This window comes from Gekko japonicus, unplaced genomic scaffold (genome assembly GCF_001447785.1).
Source record: "Gekko japonicus isolate JY-2015 unplaced genomic scaffold, Gekko_japonicus_V1.1 scaffold782, whole genome shotgun sequence".
NCBI lineage: Eukaryota > Metazoa > Chordata > Lepidosauria > Squamata > Gekkonidae > Gekko > Gekko japonicus.
This window is the reverse complement of record NW_015161973.1, coordinates 156,383-180,560: the sequence shown is the minus strand read 5'-3', so window position 1 is coordinate 180,560 and position 24,178 is coordinate 156,383. Positions and strand designations below refer to the sequence as shown.

The following is a 24,178-nucleotide window of genomic DNA, read 5'->3' as shown; positions in this document are numbered from 1 at the left end:
CGGTAAAACTGAGTAGCTCTCTTAAACACTTTATTGCTTAAACCTGTTTCCTCCTGCGATGGTGGTAAGTGATTAGTCTTGAAAGTTTGGCAGGCTCCTTGACTTATGGGAGCATTTAGGCTGGTGCAGAGAAATAATCTTCTGGTAAGTGACCATCGTTCTTTCATTTTTATACAAGCCCTCATTTTATGTAGCTTCTTTGATCCTGAAGTGGGATTGTGCCGTAGATCTCTTTCCAGCTGCCTGCAGTAAATCTGTCATGTTTCAAAAGTGTTTCTGCACTTTCCACCCACCCACTCCTTGCCTATCCCAAGTTTTGAATGTTATGGAAACATATTATTTCTTTGACCATTCTAGTAATTACTATTTGGAGAAAGTTTTGGTTCTGTTATGCTTATGTATTGTGTTCTGCCTCAGTTTGCCAATTTTCGACACCCCAAAACTATTAGAAACCCCGGGATTAGTAAAAGTATGATTGATTAATGATATATAATTGATGGCAGAATTGAATAAGAATTGTTAGGACAGTAGGAATGATGTACTTCCTATTTCTAGTTTGGAATCATGTATGTTATCTATTGCCATCATCTCATGCTAGCCAGGTAGTGGCGCTGTGGGCTGATCAGGCTTGGCTGCTATGTTTTAGTTTATGATTGGCACCTATACCAGGTGTTATGTCTTCTGATACTGCCTGACGCCAGCCAGAGGCAGCTAGAGTTTCAATCCAGAAGACAGTAGGGACTAGGCTCCTGAACTACAAGTAAGGAGCCAATAGGGACATTGACGGGAAGTTCAAACCCGCCAATAGGACCTAGGGGTGTCCCTCCACAATTGACTAAAGTTGGCCACCCGGCCGTGAGTTTCTGTTCCATATGTTAAGTACTAATAAACGCGTCTTCTCCGATGTCGTGGCCCACGTCCTGATGTGTCGAACCCGGTACTTTTCACCAGGTATGGATCTTGGTAGTTGGAAACTGATTATATATACAAAAGAAATATTAAACCAACATAGCATGGCTTTAGGAAGCAATTCTAAACAATTCTACTTAGAAGTAAGGCCCCTATTAGGGCTTACTCCCAAAATAGAGTTCATAGGACTGCAGCCTTAATCATGGAACATAATTGTGGACCAGCAAGAGCCCAGTCCCTATTCGTATTGATACTCTCTGAGTATTTTTGCCCCCCTAGTAGAAATAATGGCATCTTTTCCATTAATAACCATGGTAAAGCCTACTATTTTGCCCAGTGTCCTGCCTTTCCACAATGACAAGGCAGCTTACAAAACGCAAACATACACAGTTATAAAAATTAGATGAACCCATCAGTTAAAATACTTAAAGTTAAAACATTGTCACTACCAGCTGCCAGAGACATTCATTTCTTCCTCTAAAGGTGCATCAAAGTAATTCTGCTTTGCATGATCAAGGTCAGCCTGATCAAGAAGGGGGACCAGTTGGTGCACTTTGACATAAATAGTAGAAAGTGCTCCTAGCGACTTTCCTGACTTGTTTTCCTAAGAATAACATTTTAATGTCCAATGTTAACCCTTAAGGTCTGGTATCTCCACCCATATCCATTCTGTGGTGGAATTTATTTCTCTAATGTTTATTAGTGGTTATTTATTAGTGGGGAAAGGTGCCATTGAGCACATAGGCTCTCCTTTTCTGCCCTGCTCTCATTCTCAGGTTCTGCCTTGCTCTGGCCAATATTTTCCGAAGCGTTTACCACACCATTCCTTTGGAATAAGTTGTCTTGAACCGGAGGCTCCTCATCCCCTGCTGGCTTTCCCCAGAATTAGAATTGGTATTAAGTAGCAAAAGCCAGGTTCCCTTCTGGCTCAAATGGAGTCCATGTCTTTGGCTTGTCCCAGAAAGTTCCCCAGTGCTTAACTCCTTCCTTTCGGTACCACTTTCTCATTCATGCATGAGATGCCTAATCTGTTCCTGTCTAGCTGACCCTGCATTTGGAACAGGTAGGAGTTCTGAGAATGTTCCCTTTGAAGGCCTTTAACCTTCTCCCTAGTAAATATTTTTTTCCCCTCCAGGACAATATGACTGCATTTCCCAGTGTCATTGGTGCCAAAGTGCTCCATGATTGCTGAATCCTTCCCTGCACTATCAGCCTATCTAGGTGGGACATGATACTGGTAACTTTCAGACCAGACATACAACTCACCATGTGGTCAAAATACCAGTCACAGATCCTGCTGTCTATATTCCTAATGATCAAATCGCCCAACCCAGAGAAGTATCCTTGGTATGAATACCACATCAAAAGTATTCATAGGTAGTAACCAGTCTCTGCTTACTGAGAATTCTGAAGGTTCTCTCAGACAGGCAGAGGAGGGCGGGAAGCACAGACAAAGACAAAGGGAAGCGGGAACCACAGTTGCTGCTCCCTCTCCAATTTTTATATCTGCTTATTTCTCTTCTTAAGAGCAAATTTTTCTTGCTATTTCTTCTCCCACCCTGGCCCAGATAATCCAGGCTAGCTCAAACTCATTAGATCTCAGAAGCTAAGCAGTGTGAGCCCTGGTCAGTATCTGGATGGAAGACTACCGAGGAAGTCCAAGGTTGCTATGAGGAGGCAGGCAAAGGCAAATCACCTCTCAATGTCTCTTGCCTTGAAAACCCCTTAAGGAGTCACCATTAGTCAGCTGCAACTTGACAGCACTTTTTACCACCACCATTTCTTCTCCCAACTCTTAGGGCAAATTAGCCGCCAAGAAGACAGATAAGGGGAGGTAGATAATGGAGGCAAAAGTGACTATACCTTCTATGATGAAGTGAGCTCTCACTCACAAAAAAAAGTTATGCAGGAATAAATTTAGTTAGCCCGGGGTGCTGGTAGGCAGACACTACCCCATTGACAATGTGGCCCTAGTTAGATTAACTGGAATTTGGAACTATATTTAAACCGCTCAGAGACCGGCAAAAAAGGTTAGAGCGGTATATAAATGTAATGTAAATGAATAAATAAATAAATAAGGTGCCCCTAGTCTCCTGGTTTATTCTGCTGCCAAGACTAACACGGCTACCCGCCTGGACTGCTCTATCATTGTAGCTCCAACTACCATTCTTTGCTTATTGCTGAGGGAACCTTCAGAATTTCTGACAGCACAACTTTCATCTAGTTGAACCAATTCTCCTTTGTCCAAATATAACCTGTAGCCAAACTCTTGTTGCATATCACTTTTCAGAATATACTATCTATGATAGGAATTTAAAAATGCCTTTAGCCATCATAAATAGTTTAAGAAAGAAAAGCAGAATGATACAGTCTCAACTGGAAGAGTGCCGCTGATTTCTGAAGGAATTCCTAATTTTGTCACTGTGGGCTGCATTTCAGTTATTCAGAATTTTGTATTTTGCAATTACATCTTGTGTTGATGTATCTCCTTTACAGTAACATTAATTTTGTTAAGTAACCTTGACAGTACTATTTTTAATTAGCTTTTGTTGTATTCAAATCATTTGTGGCTTCCTCTATTATTATTTAGGAGTACAAATGCCATTTTAGCATTATATGTAAGTGTTGTTTTGATGAAACAACATTTCTGAGAACATCAGAGAGGGTCCCTTTGGGATACTTCAAAATTACTCTAGGGTTATCTCAGTCTGCTGTGTTAGAAATATCCTCTGGTTTTTGTAATTGTTTTATTCTACAAAATAAGCAATACAATTTCAGTACATGTAATCAAGTCCCCTTAAACCGAAAAAGTGTGCATTATATTTTTAGCCTGTGAAACTATTTCAGTGATAAAATAATCACAGCTAGTACAAATAGCTGTTTCATCAATATTGTGTTAACATATGAAGTACATGATTTGGATATAGATATGCATTAGGCAAGGTTGACCATCTGTTCTTTGATGGAAAAAGAATAATAGCAGTAAATTTCACTTCATTAACACAGATTGAAACATGTGTCCACCCATTACTCATGAGGTATTTATGTTTTACAGCTCAGAGATCTTTGATGAAGGAATGCAATTGTGTGTTAATACTCCCTAAAGATTAATCCTAATGCATGTGAAAATCAAGGGATGCTTGTTGCTGGAGCTTTGAGATGATTCCATTCACCTTTGAAGGCGGCTGATCTGGTTGACTGACTGAATGTATGCAAACCTAATGAAAGTGAATTGCCATTCTTGCTTAGAAAATAATGGGATGCCAACCACAAGTAATGAGGTGTTGGGTGTATTCTGTAAAGCACAAGTGGAAGGCACTTCTCCTTTCCCTCAACAACCCTCTGACCTCCCAAAACTGATATTGGGAGTTGTGGGAGCCACATGCACAAATAGCCACATGGTATATGGATGCAGTGAAGAAGGGAAACTGTGCAAAATTATCTCAGTGGAGCCTCTTGTGCCAATGGAAGCACTGCAGGTACAAGAGAGAAACAGTTTTACCAAATTCCGCTTTCTCACTACACTCCCTTCACCCACCTGGGTTTTTAAGAATATGTTTCCATGACTGTCTTCCACTTGCATTTCCAAGGAAATTCACTGGGTGACTTTGGGCCACTCACACACTTTCAGCCTAACCTACTTCACAGAGTTGTGGTGAAGATAAAATGGAGAAGGGGAAATGATATAAGCTTCACTGGGTCCTTGTTGCTGGAAAAAGTTGGGTATAAATGAAGTAAATAAATAATATAGCTGAAGATGGAGGGGGGAGAAAAAGTGGGTGGGTGGGAGGGAAGGAGAAAAGGAAACAGAAAGGTGAGGATATGGTAGGGTTGCCAGCCCCCGAGTTCTAGGGGTGGTTCCCCCGATTTTGGGGGCTTTGATCTGCTGCTAGCCAGCTGGCAGGCAGGAGAAGCCCCACCTCCAAACAGGGACATAGTCGTGTGATGTCCCTGACACAATGATGTCGCTTCTGACTATGACGGACCCCTGTTTCTTCTTCTCAGTGAGGCAGATTTTCCTTCCAAAATGCTGTTCCCCACTCTGACTGAGCAGCCTCTTAGTAGCGTATTTAAATTATAGAATTATAATTTTCTGCCTCTCCCACCCGCTGTTAAAGAAGTTATTTGGCTTTTGCCTAGGCTAGAGATTTATTGTAACTACGCAGGAGCCCTCTTATAAATCCCTTTAGAAATGGCACTTGACACAAAGTAAAGTTCAAACAAAAAGGTTGATTTTATTGAACATGCACAGATAAGTTAGGAATAGGGCAGGGGATGAGGCATTGAGGTAAATTTTCTTGTTTATACAGATTATATTATTTTGAACAGGCAACAGAGTATAATTGAAGCTTATATTCTTAGAGAGTCAGTTTTTGACAGCGAGAAGTTTGTTTGTCTTGGAGATTTCTTTCGAAAACAATGTGTCGTAATCAAGTTTCATAAAACTATCTTAGTTTCTTGGAGAGTTAGTACTTTCTTCCTGTATTTAAATACTTCCCTTGTGAGATTATAACTTTCCCTTTTTTACTCTTGAGGAGTTTAAGACCATTTCCATTTTCATACAAACCAGGGGTCCCTTCTGAGTTGAACCATTTGAACAATTGGGTAAGAAATATTCTCTCTTTCTAGGAGGCTAGACTGGCAGTTTTCAACCTACTGTCCAGCCTCTTCTGTCAGACCTAAACCCCACATCTAGAGACTGTGAATAAATGAAAATCAGCTAGGGCTGACACTTAGACTTTTAAGTTCTGATTTCTGAACTTTTCCTCAAATGTGTTGGTACACAGTAAGGGCAAGGAGTTGTGTTCCTTCACTGCTCAAGTGACTTGTCTGTTTCCCTCAGATCAACATATACAATCTTTCTGACTGGCTATTGTCAAGCCAAAATCTAAACAATGCCTGACTCTGTCTGACAAGACTGACAAGACTTTTTTAAACCTTCACCAAGCTTTCATCCGAATTTAGCTCAGTTTAGCCTGAGCTCATCAAGGCTTGGGAGCTTAGCAGGGTCAGCCATGGTCAGCACTTGGATGGGAGACCACCAAGGAAGACTGGAATTGCTATGTGGAAGGAGACAATGGCAAACCACTTCTGCTCATCTCATGCCTGGAACACCCCATGGAAGGGGGTTACCAGAAGTTGGCTGCAACTGACTGGCATGTTCTTCTTAAGATTATTCCTTTTCCAATGGTCCTAGAATGATAGTTATTCTAATTTTACGGTGTATTTGTTGACTTGCACAAAAATACTGCTTATGGAAATGGTTATTCATGTGAGCAACATTATGTTGGAACCATGAACTTGCTTGAGATTGGAGCTTCTTTTCTGTGAAAAGATGAAGTCAGTGTTTTCTTTTTGTAGAAGAAGAGCACAGAATGTCTTGTGTGAATTTTCCCCACAAGTCAGCCATGGGAGATGTCATCAGAACTGACTCATATTAAATACTTACCAAACTAATCCTTGACATTAAGCATTTTGCTAAGAAAAGATATCCTTATGCTCACTTTTCACACAATGAAGAACCTCTTCAACATCTCTAATTACGAGCCGATTAAAACATCAGGAATTTACCATTTCTTGTAAGCAAATCTGGAAGATAACAGGAATGAAAATCCCTCATTTCAGAGATTTCATCCTTTCACATTTCAGAGAAAAACATACATTCTGCATATTCCAGGAAAGCATTTTACATTATTTTATTTAGTAGGTCTGCATGTTTGTAATCTTTGCCACAGAATCAGCTGTGGGGTTTTTTTCAGAAGCATATAGTAAATATTGCAAGATTGTGAAAAGTGCTAGGGCTGGTTCATAAAGACATAAATTACAATATTTACACCAGAGGTTTCCCCTCCAGACATGTTTGGGGAAAGCTGGTATAGTTCCCACCACAACCTGGATTCTTGCACTACTTCAGAGGTAGATTTATGGTGTCACATAGCGTCATAAAGCAGAATATTTCCAATATCACTGTGCATTTATGTATGAATGGTCAGAATTTAACATGCTGTCATCAAACTTCAGATAGTGGCTGGATATCTCCTTAGATTTCTCCCCTGGAGAAAATGGCCATTTTGGAAGGTGGATGCTATAGCATTATACCCCATTGAGGTCCCTCCCCTCCCCAAACCCTGGCTTCCTCAGGCTCCCCCCCCAAAATTTCCAGGTATTTTCCAACCCAGAGCTGGCAACTCTATATCAATTAATTACTTAGAAATAGTGCCTGAACTTATACTGGAGAATGTAAGAATATTAGACCGCTTGCTATATAATAGGCATTTCTGATGACTGTCATAACACTTATGAATTATCACATTGAAGTTAAATATAGATCTTTCTTTATTCTTTCTCCAGAACGTTAGAAGATGACCTCAAGTTGAGCAGTGATGAAGATGAGAATGAACAGGTGAGAAGGCTATTAATTGTATATGCTACAAATATGCTTGCAGTTGCTTAATTAAAATATGGATAAGAAGCACTTTGTTAGGCAGCTCCGAATACCAGTCAGCAAAGCATTCAGTTCCCTGTGCACAGTCATAACTATTACATGAGGATTTTTTTTCACATGCTGAAGCCATTCTTTGTATGTCTCCTTCTAAGTTAATGGATAAATACTGCTTAATATTTACTTAAACACCAGAACAATCCCACTGAAGCAATGGCGCTATCTCAGAGGCTCAGTTTATGCTCAGAGGTGCAGAGATTGTTGCCAACCCTGGGAAAGATAACAAGTGACTGGCCAGAAAGTTAGGTTATGCCATGGGTTCCCCAGGACTTAGCCCAGCCATCTGTACAATACTATACTATATCTTAATGCTGAAGTGTGTGAAGAAAGAATAGATGGAAATTGCCCTGAAAATATTTGAAGTGCATTTTCTTCACCATTGAGGTAGGCAAACAGATTAGAGTCCGTTTCATATGGGCTCTTAAAACCTGCTTTGGCTTCAGATGGTAAATGAATTTTTTAAGGTTTCACACACCTAAAGGATAAAGCTCTATCTCCCCCCCCCCCAAAAAAACAACAACAACAACCCAAAACCCCGGATCAAAATAGGTTTTGGAAAATCCAGCTTGAAACTTCATTAGCTGCTAGAATGCAGTTACAAGAAATAGCCCCTAAAAATCCTTTTGCCTTCAGAAGCCAAAGTGGTTTAAAGGGCCTATATGAAGGGGACTTTAGAGGCTTCCAGATCCAAAGGATGTCATTCTTGGATAGATTTGCAGAGCCAGCATGATGTAGCGGTTAGAAGTTTGAATCCCCACCCTGCCCTGGAAGCTTACGGACCCGGCTTGGGCCAGTCATACACTCTCAGCCTAACCTGTCTCATAGGGTTGCTGCTTGGAGGATAAAATGGAGGAAGAGGAGAATACTATAAGCTCCCTTTGGGGAGAAAAGTGTAGTATAAATAAATTAATTAAAATAAAAGTCAGATGTCATGATGTGAAAAACCAGGGCCATGGGATATTTAAATACTGACAAGGGGAAGAAAAAGAAGCATTAGAAGAGAAGATAATATATAGTAGGATAAAGAAGGATTTCCAGGACTTAACTTGTTAGCAGGCTTAAGGGTTAGAGAAGAAGACACAGAAACCATTTTGAGCTGATAATATATATCAAGAAGCCTACCGTAATTACATTTTCCACACATATTAGACAGATTCTTAATTTTAATTATATAAATGTATTTTCATTCTTTAATTAGCATCATTTATCCATTCAAAATTACAGTTTTAATTTTACAGGCAGTGATCAGAAGATGTAATGTGCAGAAAGAAATTTTCCCTGTTTGCGTATTTAATTTCACTGACACTGAAAAAACCCTACCTTTTTAATCCCCAATCAATATCCGAAGAGCACACAATTAGCAGACCGCTGGGTAGTTAACATAAATCTGCAAGTTAAGAAGATCCAGTTCCCTTTGATTTATAATGCATAAAGTAATAATTTTGTCATCATGTCTTTCGGAAAATGTCTGAAGCTTTGTGTCATGGAGATGTCAAAACTGTACTTAAGATTGTTCTGAGCACTGAATCGTAGTGATTATTGCCTCTTGGTTCCCCTGAAGTGTGGAATGGTGCATGAAACATCTACATTATAATTCTCTGTTCTTCAGTATAGAGGTCATTGGGCAGGTTAAATCCGTCTTAGGTGCAATATTAAGAACTGATTGCTGACTGTAATGCAGATATCTCTTCCTTCCCTTTCCCCCCCTTTTGTCCTCTTAGAATAGGAACATTTTATAGCAAAGTAGAAACTAAAAGGCAAGAAGTAAGCTTTTGAATCCAGTTGTGCAATTCATGTCAATCAGTGGTAAAAGAATTTGAATGACTAATTTACAAGTGTGGAAAAATAATCAAATTTATTTTTCCAACCCTAGTCTTGTAGGTAGGTTCCCCCCTCCCTCTTCAGGATCATGTTGGTTACCACTGAGGTTTTGTGGCGGCGAAAATTTATTGCCCATAGAGTCAATCAATCTGCATTCAGCAGCTTAGTCTGAATAAATAGAGTCATTGTGCTTGTCTGGAATATGTAACCAAAGTTCATCCACTCTGTTTGCCTCTCACATCTCCTGAGATTCATAAAAGGCAACACCCTGGTATGTGCTCTTGGTCTCTGCCAAAGGAATAGTGGAATTGTATAAATAGAAGCTAAGGAATCAACCAGAACCCATCCTGAGAGACATGCCTCCAAAATGGAACATCTGTAAAAGACAGAGGAATAGAACTCTGTTTTAATACTTCACAATTCTCTGGAGAAGCAACCTATAAATAACTCAAATGAATAAATAATTACAAAAGAGCAGCCAGAGCCAGTACATGCTAAAATGTGATTATATCTGCATATGGATCCTCAATCAATCATCATGGGTATTGTGACCTGTTACATCCTAAGCACCCATCTTAGGAATTGGCATGAACATACTGAGCTGTTGTTTTGGCAGATTAGACTGATTTAGTGTACACTGCTTTATTTATTTACTAAAACATTTATAGCTTGCCTTTTCCCATGGCTCCAGGCAGCATACAATATAAGCACGCAGGTAACCAGGGCTTTTTTTGTAGAAAAAGCCCAGCAGGAACTCATTAGCATAATAGGCCACACCCAACAGCAGAAACACATTAGCATATTAGGCCACACCCCAACAATACAGCTGATTAGCATATTAGGCCACATCCCCATGCCTTCCCTTGGCTTGCCCAGGCATCCACGGCTGCGGGGAGCCCAGGCAAGCCGGCCCTTGGACAGGTCGGGGAAGGCACAGGGAGGCATTTAAATGCCTTCCCAATCCTTCCAGGGCCCCCCCCCAGCCCGCCCGCCTCGGAGTCGCCAGGGGGGTCGCTCTCCAGGCCTTCCCTCTGTAGCCACACACACAGAGGTTTTGGCTGTAGTGGGCATGGCCAACTCTGAAGCCAGACGGAACTCCGTTCCTGCGCGTTCCTGCCCCAAAATAGCCCTACAGGTAACAATTAAACTCCAATTCACTTCCAACCTCATAAAATGACTGAAAGCTCTGCATGTATGACTCCATTCCCACCATTCAGTTGAATGGGACTGCTTGTATGAGCAGGAGCTTTGAGTTGAAACAGCAAAGCAAAAAACTATGATGATATGCTTCAGTCTTGTATTTTCGTCATGGTCCACATTGTACATATCACATATTGCAAGGCAGAAATTTAATTTTCAGCAGGTTTAGCAGGAAAAGTTCCTAGGGTTTAACAGTACAAGCACAAAGTTGACCTGTTTGCTCTCTTAAAAATAGGAAGTATTTAAAGATAGCCAGTTAGCAGAAGGTGTCAACATGCAGAAACATAAGGTGCCACCAAGAAAATGGAATGTTCAGCATGCCATTTTGCAAGCCCAGGGTATAATGCAACAGCAGAAAGAAAGGGTTCCCAAGACTAAGCTTGCCAGATGAAAAGTAGCAAGCCTTTCTTTAATGCACACTTACTTATTAACAGGGAGGCATAAAGGAGAGAAACAGAATAATATAGACAGTAAACATACCAAAATAATGTAGGATAAGTTAATGTTTCCAAGTGATGTAAAAGTCACAAAAATATTGAAGGTGATACTAAAGCAATACCATTGCCTTCTTCTTAAAAAAAGAATGGCAGAAATAATGCTAGGGATGCTACAGCTGCCTCATCACCCCAACTTTAGCCCTCTCTAAGGACATATAATCTGGTATGACTCCCAAGCTGAGTCTTTTAAATCTCAGCATTGCAAAGGCAGATCAGCTATGACAGCTTTCATTAATGAAGTCTTAGTTGCAATGCATTTAAAATTGGCTAACAAGATTTTAATAGAAGATGAAGTTTAATGATCGCATTTAATGATCTCAGCAGCCACTGCCCTTTGCAGCAGATGCTAATTATTTTTAAAAGCCTCCTTGCGTTGGCTGTTGCTGAATATGCCCATGCTGGAACGAAACAGAGTGAAGATAAGCTCCATGTCGTGCTGTGTATGTAGCACAAGCAGGCTTGATTTGAACATGCTTAATTGAGAGAAGGTCAAGTGTATATTCCCCAATAATGACACTGAAGATTCAACGCTTATCATAAATTATGCAAAGTAAGCACTCAGATGGCATTGGAGAGGAGAGGGAGTTCAAGAGACAGGAGATAGAATGGGACAGTGGTTAAGAGCAGAGTAGAGTACTCTCATTTGGAGAATCGGGTTTGATTCCCCACTCCTCCACGTGAAGCCAGCTGGGTGACCTAGGGCCAGTCACAGTTCTCTCAGAACTCTCTGAGCCCCACCAACCTCACAAGGTGACTACTGTGGGAAGAGGAAGGGAAGCTAACTGTAAGCAACTTTGAGACTCCTTTGGATAGAGAAAAACAGGGTATAAGAACCAACTCTTCTTCTTCCTCTTCTTCCAAAGTACAAATTCTGTTTCTCTCTATGAGCCTTAGTAAACAATTGGTTGGATCTAGCCAGCTTTTTCAGTGCATCTTGCCAAATTTTCCTCCTCACTCATTTTTCTCCCCACCCAACATCCTTTTTGTCCATGCAGGCTCCATGATTCCCAGCATAATCTTTTTGGGTGGCCAAAGCTCCCCCCCCCATTTTCATCAGTGAAAAAGATGGCTGGATCATGATCAAGCCCAGTATGTGGTTAAACAAGCATTACTTAGTTGATTGCACATGTGAGCCATGAAGAAGGTGGAAGTCAGGAATCAGTTGTATGGGCAAGAATTGACCTGCTTCCCTAGTGACTGAATGACCTGCACAGAATTTTCAGTCTTGCACCCTTTAGCATATTTTGCCCAGAGGTTTTCCCTGCTTGCAGAGAAGAGTAGCAGCCAGCTTTTTCAACAAGTGTGCCACAAATCAAGTGCCGTGGGATAGGGTTGCCAGAACCAGGTTGGAAAACTCCTGGAGATTTGGGGATGGATCCTGGGGAGGAAAGGGACCTCAGTGTGCTACAGTGCCATGAACTCCACCCTCCAAAGCATCCATTTTCTCCAGGGAAACTGATCTCTGTAGTCTGGCGATGAGCTGTAATTCTGGTGGATTCCCAGGTCTCACCTGGCAGCTGGCATCCCTAATGGCACCTCATGCAGCAGCTCCCCCCCCCCCATCCTGGTGTTTATCTTTAGACTGAGAGGCCAGGGTATAACAGCAAAAACATGGACAGCCATGGGGACCTGACTGTTACTCTGTGCCATAGCCTTGTTATCTCCTCCTATGCCACCAGGTTAGCCGCTCATGAGCAAGTAACTACTCAGTTAAAAATGAACATTTAATTTCTTGATATTCCAGATTCCTTCAAAGTAGTGTGCACAAGGAGGTGCTCACAGTGGCCACAACTATGGCTGAGGCTGGATTATGACTACCGCAGAGTGTTTGCAATCACCCTTGTTTAACACAGCTGCCTTGCTTAGACCAACAAGTTCAAGAAACATGTAATAAAGGCATCTGCCCCTGACTGAACTGCTGCTGCCTGTGGTGATTTTGGAGTCCAGTCTATTTCATCCTCTTTCAGCTCCCTGGATCACTAAGTAATTGACACCTCTCTTGCAATTTCACCTTATTGTTAAAAGGAGCTAACCATGTTGTCCAATTGTAACTTTGGTTAAAATGCCAGCAAATACAAAGGTGCACAGGGCAATAGCCTCTGGCCACTGTGTTAAAGCTCTGAGCTCTCCGTAACCATTGTAAGACAGAGCTTTCAGCTTCTCCTGGCTGCTGCCTTAGCCTAATTACCCTGAATCAGCTCACTGTTCGATCCCAATTACAATGAAGGCCTTTAATTTCCTCTTTGATTTCCTTTCAACAACAGATTGCAACTTGTGACAATTCTTGGTAGCTTGTTTTGCAGATACTGCAACCTGAATATCTGTTGATTATGTTCCCAAGAACTTACTTTGTTGCAATAAAGTATGGAGATATCTGAGGAAAATCTCTAGAGAATGAGAAGCAGAAAAATTATTACTGCAGACAGAATACTTATTTTGTCTCATATGTTTGAGGTACAGCTAGAACCTTCCATCTCTGATTGATACGCTGGGTGTGGGGGGAATCAATGGAGTTCATTGTGAATGGATCTGTATTTCCTGAGGAGGAAGATGGAACTTATCCTGTGTCTTATAGCTGGATGCTGGTTGAGTACTGAAGCTGAGCAGTGGACCTAGAATTTCCTGCCTGGTTCTTCATGCCATCTGTTTAGTTCTTCTTTGCTGTTTCCAGTTCAGCAGTACAGTCAATATTTATTTTGGTACAGTCTCAGTCCTTGTTCATGGACAATACCAATATTCTTGAAAAGAACTAAATCTCAAAAATACTGAGCGAGAAGACTCAGGGGACCAGTGTTAGTTCAAATACTTGGCTCTCTGATTCCTTACTTGCAATATAAATACAAGAAAATTATCAAAAAGTCATTGTTCATTCGGTATCTGGGAAGGTCTTTTTCCTTTGCAAGAGACTGTACTGTGGTATATAGGGTAGCAAAAAATATTTCTCAAATCCCGTTTGTCTTTGGGGGGGGGGAGTCCTTGCTGAAAAGGAAAGAAAAGTTGTTTCACAATACCTGGCTGTATGACAATAAACAATGTTTAAGAATTCTCATAAGGATACTCACCCTGAGAAAGTCCCATTGCCAATGTCTACTTCACAAGTGCTGGTGCTAGGTCCCAGTGTTGGTGCAAAAACCTGAGGTAGGCACACACTGTTAGGATACTTCCATGTACTTTTACCTAAATGCAAGGCTCAAAAACACAGATGGTTAGACATTTCTAAAGCTATAACCCTCCGCTCAGTTATTCTGTTACCCTGTGCATGGAATCAAAATGCAATACTGTGCTTTACATTTTATTTCAATTTTTAAAAACTATCAATTGTTTCTTTCCTCCAAGAATATTGAAGAAAAGTTAATACTCTATCAGCACCATTTTTAATCTATAATGTTCCCTGCCACACGGCAGAATAAAAAATGGGCGAAGTACGGCTAATCAGAGCCGCACCAAAATAGAGACGCCGCGGCAGGATCCCATGGATCCCCTGAGCCGTGGCGCCATTGCTCCCTGGCACGATCAGATGCCGGGGAGGAAGCCACGGTCGGGAGGGGGAGACTACCAAACTGCGCATGTGTGAGCATGCGCAGTTTGGCCAGGAGCCGGGGATCCCACGGCCGGCCTTGATGCGGCCTTGCCGGAAGAACCACCTCGGTAGGTGGTTTATTTTTGCTGCGGCGTTTTGGGCAGAAGGACCGGATCGGGGACAGGTGCGCAACACTTCCCAGATGTTGCAGTGGGATCACACCCGTTTGCTGCGTCCCCGATCCGTCCCTCTCCCGACCCAAAACCTCTCGTGTGACCGGGGCCAATGTCTTGTATTTGATGATGTTAATAAATGCAAAAGGAAATCCTAATTAAATGGGGAGGAAGATTAGCTTCTCTAGCTCGGCCTCATTTAGGAGTTGATCTCTCTCCCCTCCTGAGGATTCTATCTGAAGTTTTTCCCAAAGTTTGTAAAATGGAAGGAATAAAATCCCAGAAGTAGAGAAGTACTTCACAACTTTTAAATTTTTTAAAATCTAAATAGTTTTAATATCACATTGGAGAACAGAATTCTCTTTAACATAATATTAAACCTATTCAGGTATAATTCTCTAATGTGGTCAAAACCATACCACATTAAAAATGATAGTTTTACATTTCAAAAATCTAGATGAATCCTCGAGTGTGATTTCCCCAACATCCCTTAACACTGAAAGTGCACAGCAAGGGAGGGGGCAGAGTTTCCATACAAGGGACATTGAGAAAATGTTGGGAAGTCATGGGACTGCATTAACCATGATCCCTAAGTCTCAGGACAGTGGGAGTGCTGTGGCAGTTTAACAGTGCCACCCTCAGCAGAATTTGCAGCAGGGTATGAGCTTTTATGAGTCACTACTCAACTCTTCAAGGAGCTGCGGTGGCTCAAGTGGTTAAGACGCTGAACTGCAGGCTATGGAAGGTCAGTAGTTCAGCAGTTCGAGACCCGAGTGTGCCGCATGACGGAGTGAGCTCCCGTCTCTAGTTCCAGCTCCTGCCAACCTAGCAGTTTGAAAGCAAGAAATTGCAAGTAGATAAATAGGTACCACTTCGGTGGGAAGGTAGCAGCGTTCCGTGAGCCTTGGTGTTTAGTCATGCCAGCCACATGACCACGGAAACGTCTTCGGACAGCGCTGGCTCTTCGGCTTTGAAACTGAGATGAGCACCACAACCCTAGAGTTGGATTCGACTGACTTTCGAGCAAGGGAACCTTCACCTTTACCTTTTTTACTCAACTCTTCAGATACAGCTAGAATGTGAGTCCATCTGTCCTTATATCTTGGAGAGTAGAGTGATTTTAGATGTCCAATGACAATAGCAGGTGAATGATAAAAGCAGGCAAGATTGGATTACGTGTGATATGCAGAGGGGTAGTAGGCATGGAGTGCCCGGTCCAGATCTTCCTTGCTGGAGTCTGACTGGCCACCCAACATCAGCATTGGTAATAAGACAGGAAGCCTAGGGCTCAGTTTGGTCCAGGAGGATGCATTGTCTTGAGCTTCATTATCAGATGCAATTCAGCAGTCTCTCTCTTTGAAATTTCTTTGTAAGAGAACTGCTACTCTTAGGTCCGCAACTGAATGTCCTGGGAGGTTAAACTGTTCCCCCACTTGTTTTGAATGTTGTGGTTTCTAATGCCAGACTTGTGTCCATTTATTCTTTGTTGTAGGGACTGGCAGTGCCCTTCCACCCTCTACATTGCACAAACAGGCCAGTCCCTATGCCACAAAATAAATCTGTATCTGAAGAAGTGAGCAGTGACTCATTGAAGCTCATCCCCTGCCACAAATTTTGTTAGTTAAGGTGCCACTGGACTCTTACTCTTTTCTCCTGCTACAGGTTGACTAACACAGCTACTCATTTTGATCTGTCCTCAGTAGAATTACTCCCTCCTAAGTTCATTTTTCTCTCAGACAGTCATGGGAGGGGGGAGGTTGGTCCCTTTATTTAAAAAGCAGTCTTATTTATTTTTATTTATTTATTTTATTATATTTGTAAACTGCCCTCCCCGCAAGCAGGCTCAGGCTCACATTTATCAGCAGCATGTGCCAAGTCAGCATAAGACATTTAAAAGCAAATTAAATCACCATATAGTAAACAATAACAATTTAGTGCTTGCAATGGAGGTCGTTCCTTCAGTAAATTAACGGTGGCATGTTATAGAATGTAGTTCTAAAATCCTGATTCAGTGGTATTCCAGTCTCCCACACACTGTGGCTCAGTCTCCATACAGGGCCAACCCTCTACCATAGATGTTACTAGTAATAATAATTGGTGGTGGTGGTGGTGGTGGTGGGCGGCTCCTAGTTGAAAGCCTGACAGGAGAGCTCCATCTTGCAGGCCCTGTGGAACTCTACAAGGTCCCGCAGGGCCCTGATCTCTTCTGGGAGCTCATTCCACCAGGTAGGAGCCACCACCGAAAAGGCTCTGGCCCTACTAACAGTGAACCTGGCCTCCTTAGGACCTGGAATAATTAACCAATGTTGCGACCCTGACCGTAGTGCTCTCTGGGGTATGTATGGGGAAAGGCGGTCCCTCAGGTATGTTGGACCCTGGCCATATAGGGCTTTAAAGGTAAGTACCAGCACTTTGAAGTGAATTCGGTATGCTATTGGCAGCCAGTGCAGCGCCTTCAGCACCGGCCGGATGTGCTCCCATCACAAGTCTGGTCGCGGCATTCTGCACTAGCTGCAGCTTCCAGATTTGTGACAAGGGCAGCCCCATGTAGAGAGCATTACAGTAGTCTAATCTCGAGGTTACCATCGCATGGATCACTGTAGCCAGGTCGTCGCAGTCGAGGAAGGGAACCAACTGCCGAATCAGTCGAAGATGGTAAAAGGCTGTCTTAGCAGTGGCTGCCACCTGGGCCTCCATTGTTAAGGAGGGACCCAGGAGCACTCCCAAACTCCTAACCTTTGGCACTGGCACCAGTGGTGCCCCATCGAAGGTCGGGAGTGGAAGCCCCAGCCCCAGCCCACCCTGACTCAATCACAGGACCTCCGACTTCACCAGATTTAGCTTCAGCTGGCTCAGTCTAAGCCAACCAGCCACGGCTTGCAGTGCCCGGTCCAGATCTTCCTGGCTGGAGTCTGACTGGCCACCCAACATCAGATAGAGCTGGGTGGCATCAGCATACTGATGACCCCCCAGCCCATACCTCCAGGCAATCTGGGCAAGGGGGTGCATGTAGATGTTAAACAACATCAGGGAAAGCACCGCCCCCTGAGGCACACCACACTCAAGTGGGTGTCTCCTGGACTGCTGATCCCCTAGCACCACCCTTTGTCCCCGACCCTGGAGAAAGGAAGCAAGCCATTGCAAGGCAAGCCCCTGCATCCCCACATCGGCGAGGCGGTGGGTCAGCAACTGATGGTTGACTGTGTTGAATGCAGCCGACAGATCTAAGAACAACAGCACTGCCACACCGCCCCAATCCAGATGTCGCCAGAGGTCGTCAGTAAGGGCAACCAGCGCTGGAAGGGATCTAGGACGGAAGCATAATCCAGAAAGCCCTGTAACTGTATCGCCACTGCCCTCTCAATTAATTTGCCCAGATAGGGCAGGTTGGAAACTGGCCGATAGTTGGCCAATTCGGCCGGATCCAAAGTTGGCTTTTTCAGGAGAGGGCAGACTATTGCTTCCTTGAGTGCCCTCAGGAACCACCCCTCAAAGAGGGACTTGTTGATAATCTCCCTTAGGGCTCTGCCAAAAAGTCTTGGTCAGATTGCTTATCAGAACACCCATGGATCAGCATTTCAGCCAAGTAGCAGTCCAGTTACATTTTGCATCCATCCCTATTGAACAGCACAGGGGGAAATTGGGCTGTTAAAAACAGTGAGGTGCTAATTGTAAACTTTGACTTTCATTGACAGAAAGGTAATTGGTATGATGTATCTCAAAAAGCTGTCGCTTTGGAGGTTTCTGGTTTATGGTGACACGCTGGCAGACGCATCTCCCAGACCTCCTGGGGATGTGATCTGCGCACCAGCGGAAAGGAAGGGGGGTGACGGGTTGCTACCCCCCCAGAGCCTTGGCAAAAGGCTCCTAGCCATGGGGCTTTTGAGGGGTGGCCTCTTCGCCAGCACAATGCTGGGGAATTGAGGTGCTCCTCCGCCCCGACGGTCCTGCCACTGAGTGTTCGTATGGATCTAGAGCTGCTGACTGGGACAAGCGTCGGAGATTGAGCATTTTAAACATATGCCGAGTGAGGTCGTATGACCAACAATGAACTGTGAGTCGGGTTAAAGCAAAACGAGAATTTAAAAAGAAAGCTACCCCCTGGGAACGGCAAAAAAAGCGAGCGGGGGAGGGGCCCCTCCCATACGCATGAACTAAACAACAAAATACTAAGGGGGGAGCAGAAGAAAAAGCATTGAAATCTGTTTTGAGAGACTTACCAGAGCACGGATAAGCGTATGGGCGTATTTCAGAGACTTTAGCAAGTTTTCATAAAAGTAAACAATCCATAAAGATGGCGGGGAAGAGGGCAGAGAAAGACAAACCAGTAAAAGTGAAACCAGCCAGCTTGAGCCCTCGACCAGAAGAGACCACCGAGCTCTCCAAAATGTTGGCAGAGTCCTTGCACCCTCTGCTGGACCAGATGACTAACATCGAACATCAGCTGATTAATCTAAATCAGAATCTAGCAACTCAGCAGCTCCAACTGACTAAGACTTTAAAAATAATAGAGCAAACGGCTGAGAAGGTGAAGGAAATGGACGCCAATGCCAAAAAAGTTAAGAAAAAGGTGCAAAAGCTGGAAAAGAAACAAGTCTCTGAAGAATCACAACTTTTACAGCTGCAAATGGAGAAAGCAAATTTGGTCCTACGGTTTCAAGGGGTCCCAGAATTAAAAGGTGATAATCTAAAGCAACTCCTGAGTGAAGCATTAGCCCCAGTTACAGATTTGAAAGTGGAGTATCTTGCAAGTGAAATGGATGTGGTCTATAGGTCCTATTCCGTGTACATCAAAAAAAATAATCTGCCTGGGGAAATACTGGCTAGATTCTCAAAGCGACACGTGAGGAATTCTATCCTGAAAGCAACTACAGGAACACCCTTGAAAATTGGGGACAACAGTATCAGTATTCTAAAAGACATTCCATTCGAAATAAGGCAAAAGAGAAAGAAATATAAAGATTTAATCCTTTTTCTTCAAACAAACAGCATTGTCTACAGATGGTTAATTCCAGAAGGAGTCATTTTCAAACTACAAGATAAAAAAGAAAAGATTGACTCTGTTTCCAAAGCACATGAGTTCCTGAGAGTGCAGCTGGGAGAGCCAGCCGAGGTTGAGAAGGAAGAAGATGACAGCAAATCCAGTGGCTAATTGGACTCGGGGTCTTCCGACAAGGACTCTCTTTCTGATAAGGGGGCGGCTGCCCCCAAGCATATATATAAATTGAGAATTAAAAAAGATAAGACAAAATGAAGGCTGAAGGACTCTGAATTGTGCCTTTAAACTTTAGTTTTATTGTGGGATGCTCTGGGGGTTCTCTTGAATGGTTAAAACTTTGAATAAAAAGATTAAAAAATTAGCATAGCCAACTATGTTCAAAGTAATATTAGCAAATTAACATTTATACAAGCTGTTGTGATGATCTCCTATTCTTGGACTTTTAGTTAGTTGTGGTTTTCTTTCCTTTCTCCCTAGATGTAGTTATTCCTTCCCAATTTTTCGTTGTAGTTTGTAGTATGTAAAAAAATGCCATAAAAAAATCCCCTCTGGGGGGGCCAAAAAAAAAAGCTGTCCCTTTGAAACATCAGCATTATTTGGAGACCCCAAGCAAAACTGTATTATTCTAACTGTATACTTATGACCTCTGTCCAAGCAGTTGTTACTGTGAAATTATCAAAACATAGGTAGCCAGTATGAAATTTCCAGAAGTGCAGATGTTAACAAGGCGTAAGTGGAACATAAACACTGAAACAAGTCTACAAACAAGTGAATATTACAGACTTAGGATGATTGAAATAGATACCCACGTAGCATTTAGAGAGGCCAAAAGGAATTTCCTAAAGTAAGTAATTAAACTGCATAGAAGGAAAACACATCAATTATGTCTTAATAAGCAATCAGGATATAACTAAGGATGATTGTACATACAGCATAATTTTTAGGGATTAGGTGGATCATTTGCCACATCTGAGCCCCACAAGGCACATGGTACACTGCAGATGGAGCAAGTCATGGGCCTAGATGCAAGCGATGCATTCCACTACAAGAAATAATCACACTTTTCAGCTGTGGCACCAAGGTTACAGGTCTCCCTCCACACACAGGCTTGCCTGGTGCCTACTATACAGTCTTTGAGGGGCCAGTTAAAGACATCTTAATTTTCCAAAACTTTTAGATAATTTACCTTTACCAAGTGGAGCCGCATAATTTGCCTAAGAATTTTATTATCTTAGGATGCCTTTTAAGATTTCTGTTTTAATTATTAAACTAGATACTGCTTTAATCTTGCTGTAAGAAATACTGCATTTTATGTCATTCTTTGTTGAAGCTGTTCCTGTTTTAATTATCTTGATGTGTTTTTATCCTGTTTATATTGTTTTATACTTTTTTTAATTTTGTAAGGTGCCACCTAACTATTAATATGGAAAAGTAGAGTGGAAATACTTCAAATAAAGTAATATTGGTGACAGAATCATGTATCACCCAATATTTTCTTTCTAGAGGAACTTCCTTCTATTACTCTCCTTTAAAAAAAATTAAGATTTGTTCTAATACATGTACTAAACATATATTAGAAATGTACAAATAACAATTCCAAGTAATCAACATATTCATCTATAGTTTAAGGACTTTTATTGTATAAGTATCATACATTTGTAAGCGGTATTGTTAATATTATAAGGTGAATTACACAAATTTATGATAAACTAGGCATCATTATGTTATTGAAGAAACTGAAAGTGAATTCCCCCTTTTATGTTGGTTTTGTTATGTTGAAAAATAAAAAAATTATTAATAAAAAAGAAATGTACAAATAACAGTTTAAAAATTCTTCGAACTCATTGTCGCTTATAAGTAATACTCATTATTATCATTGTTATTTAATGATAGTAGTATTGATAGGATTGATAGGTTGGGAAGCTCAATTTTATTCTGCGTCATTTCAGAATCTGCAACCGAAATGGTCTGAAAAGATCTACAGGTGCCCCTTCCAGCAAGAGCTGTACCTCATCTCTTACCTTTCAGTATGGAGGATAGTAGAGACTAGGGATGGGCATAAACCTAATTTCATGATGAACGTAGCCGGTTCGTAGTTTGCCCTATCCATGACTCTCCAGTGGTTTTCAGAGGTTTGTGGTGGGAAGTGGGAGCGAGAGGGATTGCTGAAATGGCTTGCATCCATTTCAGCCTAACAGTGGGGCTGGTTAACCTCTCAGCTGTTAGGCTGAAATAGATGCAAGCCATTTCAGTGATCCCTTTCGTTCCCCACCCCCACTTCCAAGCGTTCCCTTTAAATAGCTTTTGCAAGCTGTGCACAAGTGATGTCCAAGCACAAGTGATGTCCTGGAAGTGGTGAACTCACCATTTGGACTTCACTCGCACATGGCACTGCTTGCAAAAGCCATTCAAAGGGAACATTCCCCTTAAATAGTTTTTGTGAGTGGGTGCCTTGTACAAGTAAAGTCCAAGCAGTGAGTTCACCCGTCAGTGGTGAACTCACCACTTGGACTTCACTCTCGTGTGATGGTGCTTGTAAAAGCCATTTAAAGGGAACACTCTCTTTAAATGGCTTTTGCAAGATCTTCCCCCCTCCCATTCTGCTGGCCTCAGGACCCGACACAGCAGAAAGGAGGGAAGGAAGACCCTCGCATACCACATTATGAACCTCACAAAACCAACTGGCTTGTCAATCCATCTGGATATATGAAAGTGTGGCTAGACTGAAGTGTCTCCAGCTTAGAATTGAACCTTTTGAGACTAAGCATATCTGTAAGTAAAGGACCTAGTCTGAATTCAGTAGAGACTAGGGTTCATCCATCCCTAAAAATAAAATTAATGATGTTTAAACAATGTTGTACACAGTGAATTAAAAAAAAGAGTGGCACCCACTCATGTTCTGATTTCACTGCATGGTGCACAACACAAGAATTAAAAGTAAGACCAAACTGAACCTTGTTGTACCTGATTGGGTACCAGGAATAACCAGTATAACAGTCCCAGCTCCGCTTAAGAAAGCTATAGTATGACTTCTCCGGGGGGGGGGGACTTCTGTAGATCTCTCTGATCTTAGTAATGCTAGGCCATTTCCAATATTACATTACTGGGCAAGGTGATTCTTGGATAAAGGTGATTCTCTAGATCCTTATCTAGATCCATTTCAATCTGTGATTGGTATGGTTATCAAAGTCCACATGGCTGGGATGCGATTGGGTTCCAATCCTTCTGGAAGGCACAATCTAGAGCAGTGGTGTTAAACTCATGTGTTACGAGGGCTGGATCTGACAAATGTCACTTTATTGGGCCGGGCAATGTGTCTCATAAAATGTAACATGAAGTACTGGAGATATAAACTTTATAAAGATGATTTCAGATGCCGAATGGCAGTAGCAGGCTTGACTGGATTAAGTGTGATATGCAGAGGGGTAGTAGGTGTGGAGATATCAGCATTGCTGATGAAACAGGAAACCTAGGTCTCAATTTGGTACAGGAAAAAAAGTGTGAAAGCACTTTGTGATGGCAAAGATCACTGATAAGATACATAAAGCCCAAACCTCACAGTCTTTCTATTCCAAATTCGAATCTACATGGTTTCCAATTTTCTCATATCTTACTACGCATGATATATTACCTACTAACATTCATTTCCATAAGTGGATCTTAATGTGAAACTTTATTACAGGTCTTGTTAGGTGAAGTTTTCATTCCTCATTTTATATAGTCTAAATAGATCTTGGAGTATCATGTGGAATCTGTATGTGGGGATGCTGAGTTATTTCTGTTGTAATCTGTTTAAGTTACGGGAAAGCATTTGTTTGTTTATGTATTTCTACGGTTGGTAACTGCTTCGTAGAAGTTATTTTGAAAAATAATAAAAAATAATACCACAGAAATTTGGTACAGGAGGATTCAGTCCAGGAGGATGCAAACAATAAATGGAAATAACTCTAAAGAAGTGTGCAATGACTCATGAAAGCACATACCCTACTACAAATTTTGTTAGCCTTAAGGTGCTACTGGACTCTTAGGCTGATTTTGCACTAGAGCTGCCTCGCTGTTGCACCGCCATTTGCCCCGGTTCTATTGGTCAATTTCACACCCGAAGCGGCACGGCTGATTTTGACCCGCGGCTTCGCCCGATTTCCTCCGCAGTTTCGTTGATCCTCAAAAAACAGGATCACGAAACTGAGGGGGAAATCGGGCAAAGCCACGGGTCAAAATCAGCCGTGCGGCTTTGGGTGTGAAATTGACCAATAGAACCAGGGCAAACGGCGGTGCAACAGTGAGACTGCTCTAGTGCAAAATCAGCCTTAGTCTTTCTATTGCTATTAGAAACCACAACATTCAAAAACCAGTGGGGGAACATTTTAACCTTCCAGGACATTCAGTTGCTGATTTAAGAGTAGCAGTTCTCCTACGAAGGAATTTCAAGGGAGATTAGAAAGAGAAACTGCTGAATTGCATCTGATAATGAAGCTCAAGACATTGCATCCTCCTGGACTGAATTGAGACCTAGGTTTCCTGTCTCGTTACCAATGCTGATTTCTCTATGCCTAC

General features: G+C 42.1%; 1 protein-coding gene across 1 annotated transcript in view; it reads left to right on the top strand.

Moving 5' to 3' along the window:
• The window catches only part of AFF3 (AF4/FMR2 family member 3), a 399,168-nt gene that overhangs the window by 289,877 nt on the left and 85,113 nt on the right, over positions 1-24,178 (top strand). The window contains exon 7 of the mRNA XM_015429703.1: positions 7,261-7,312. Coding sequence (XP_015285189.1) covers positions 7,261-7,312 — 52 coding nt within the window. The remainder of the gene's footprint in view (positions 1-7,260; positions 7,313-24,178) is intronic.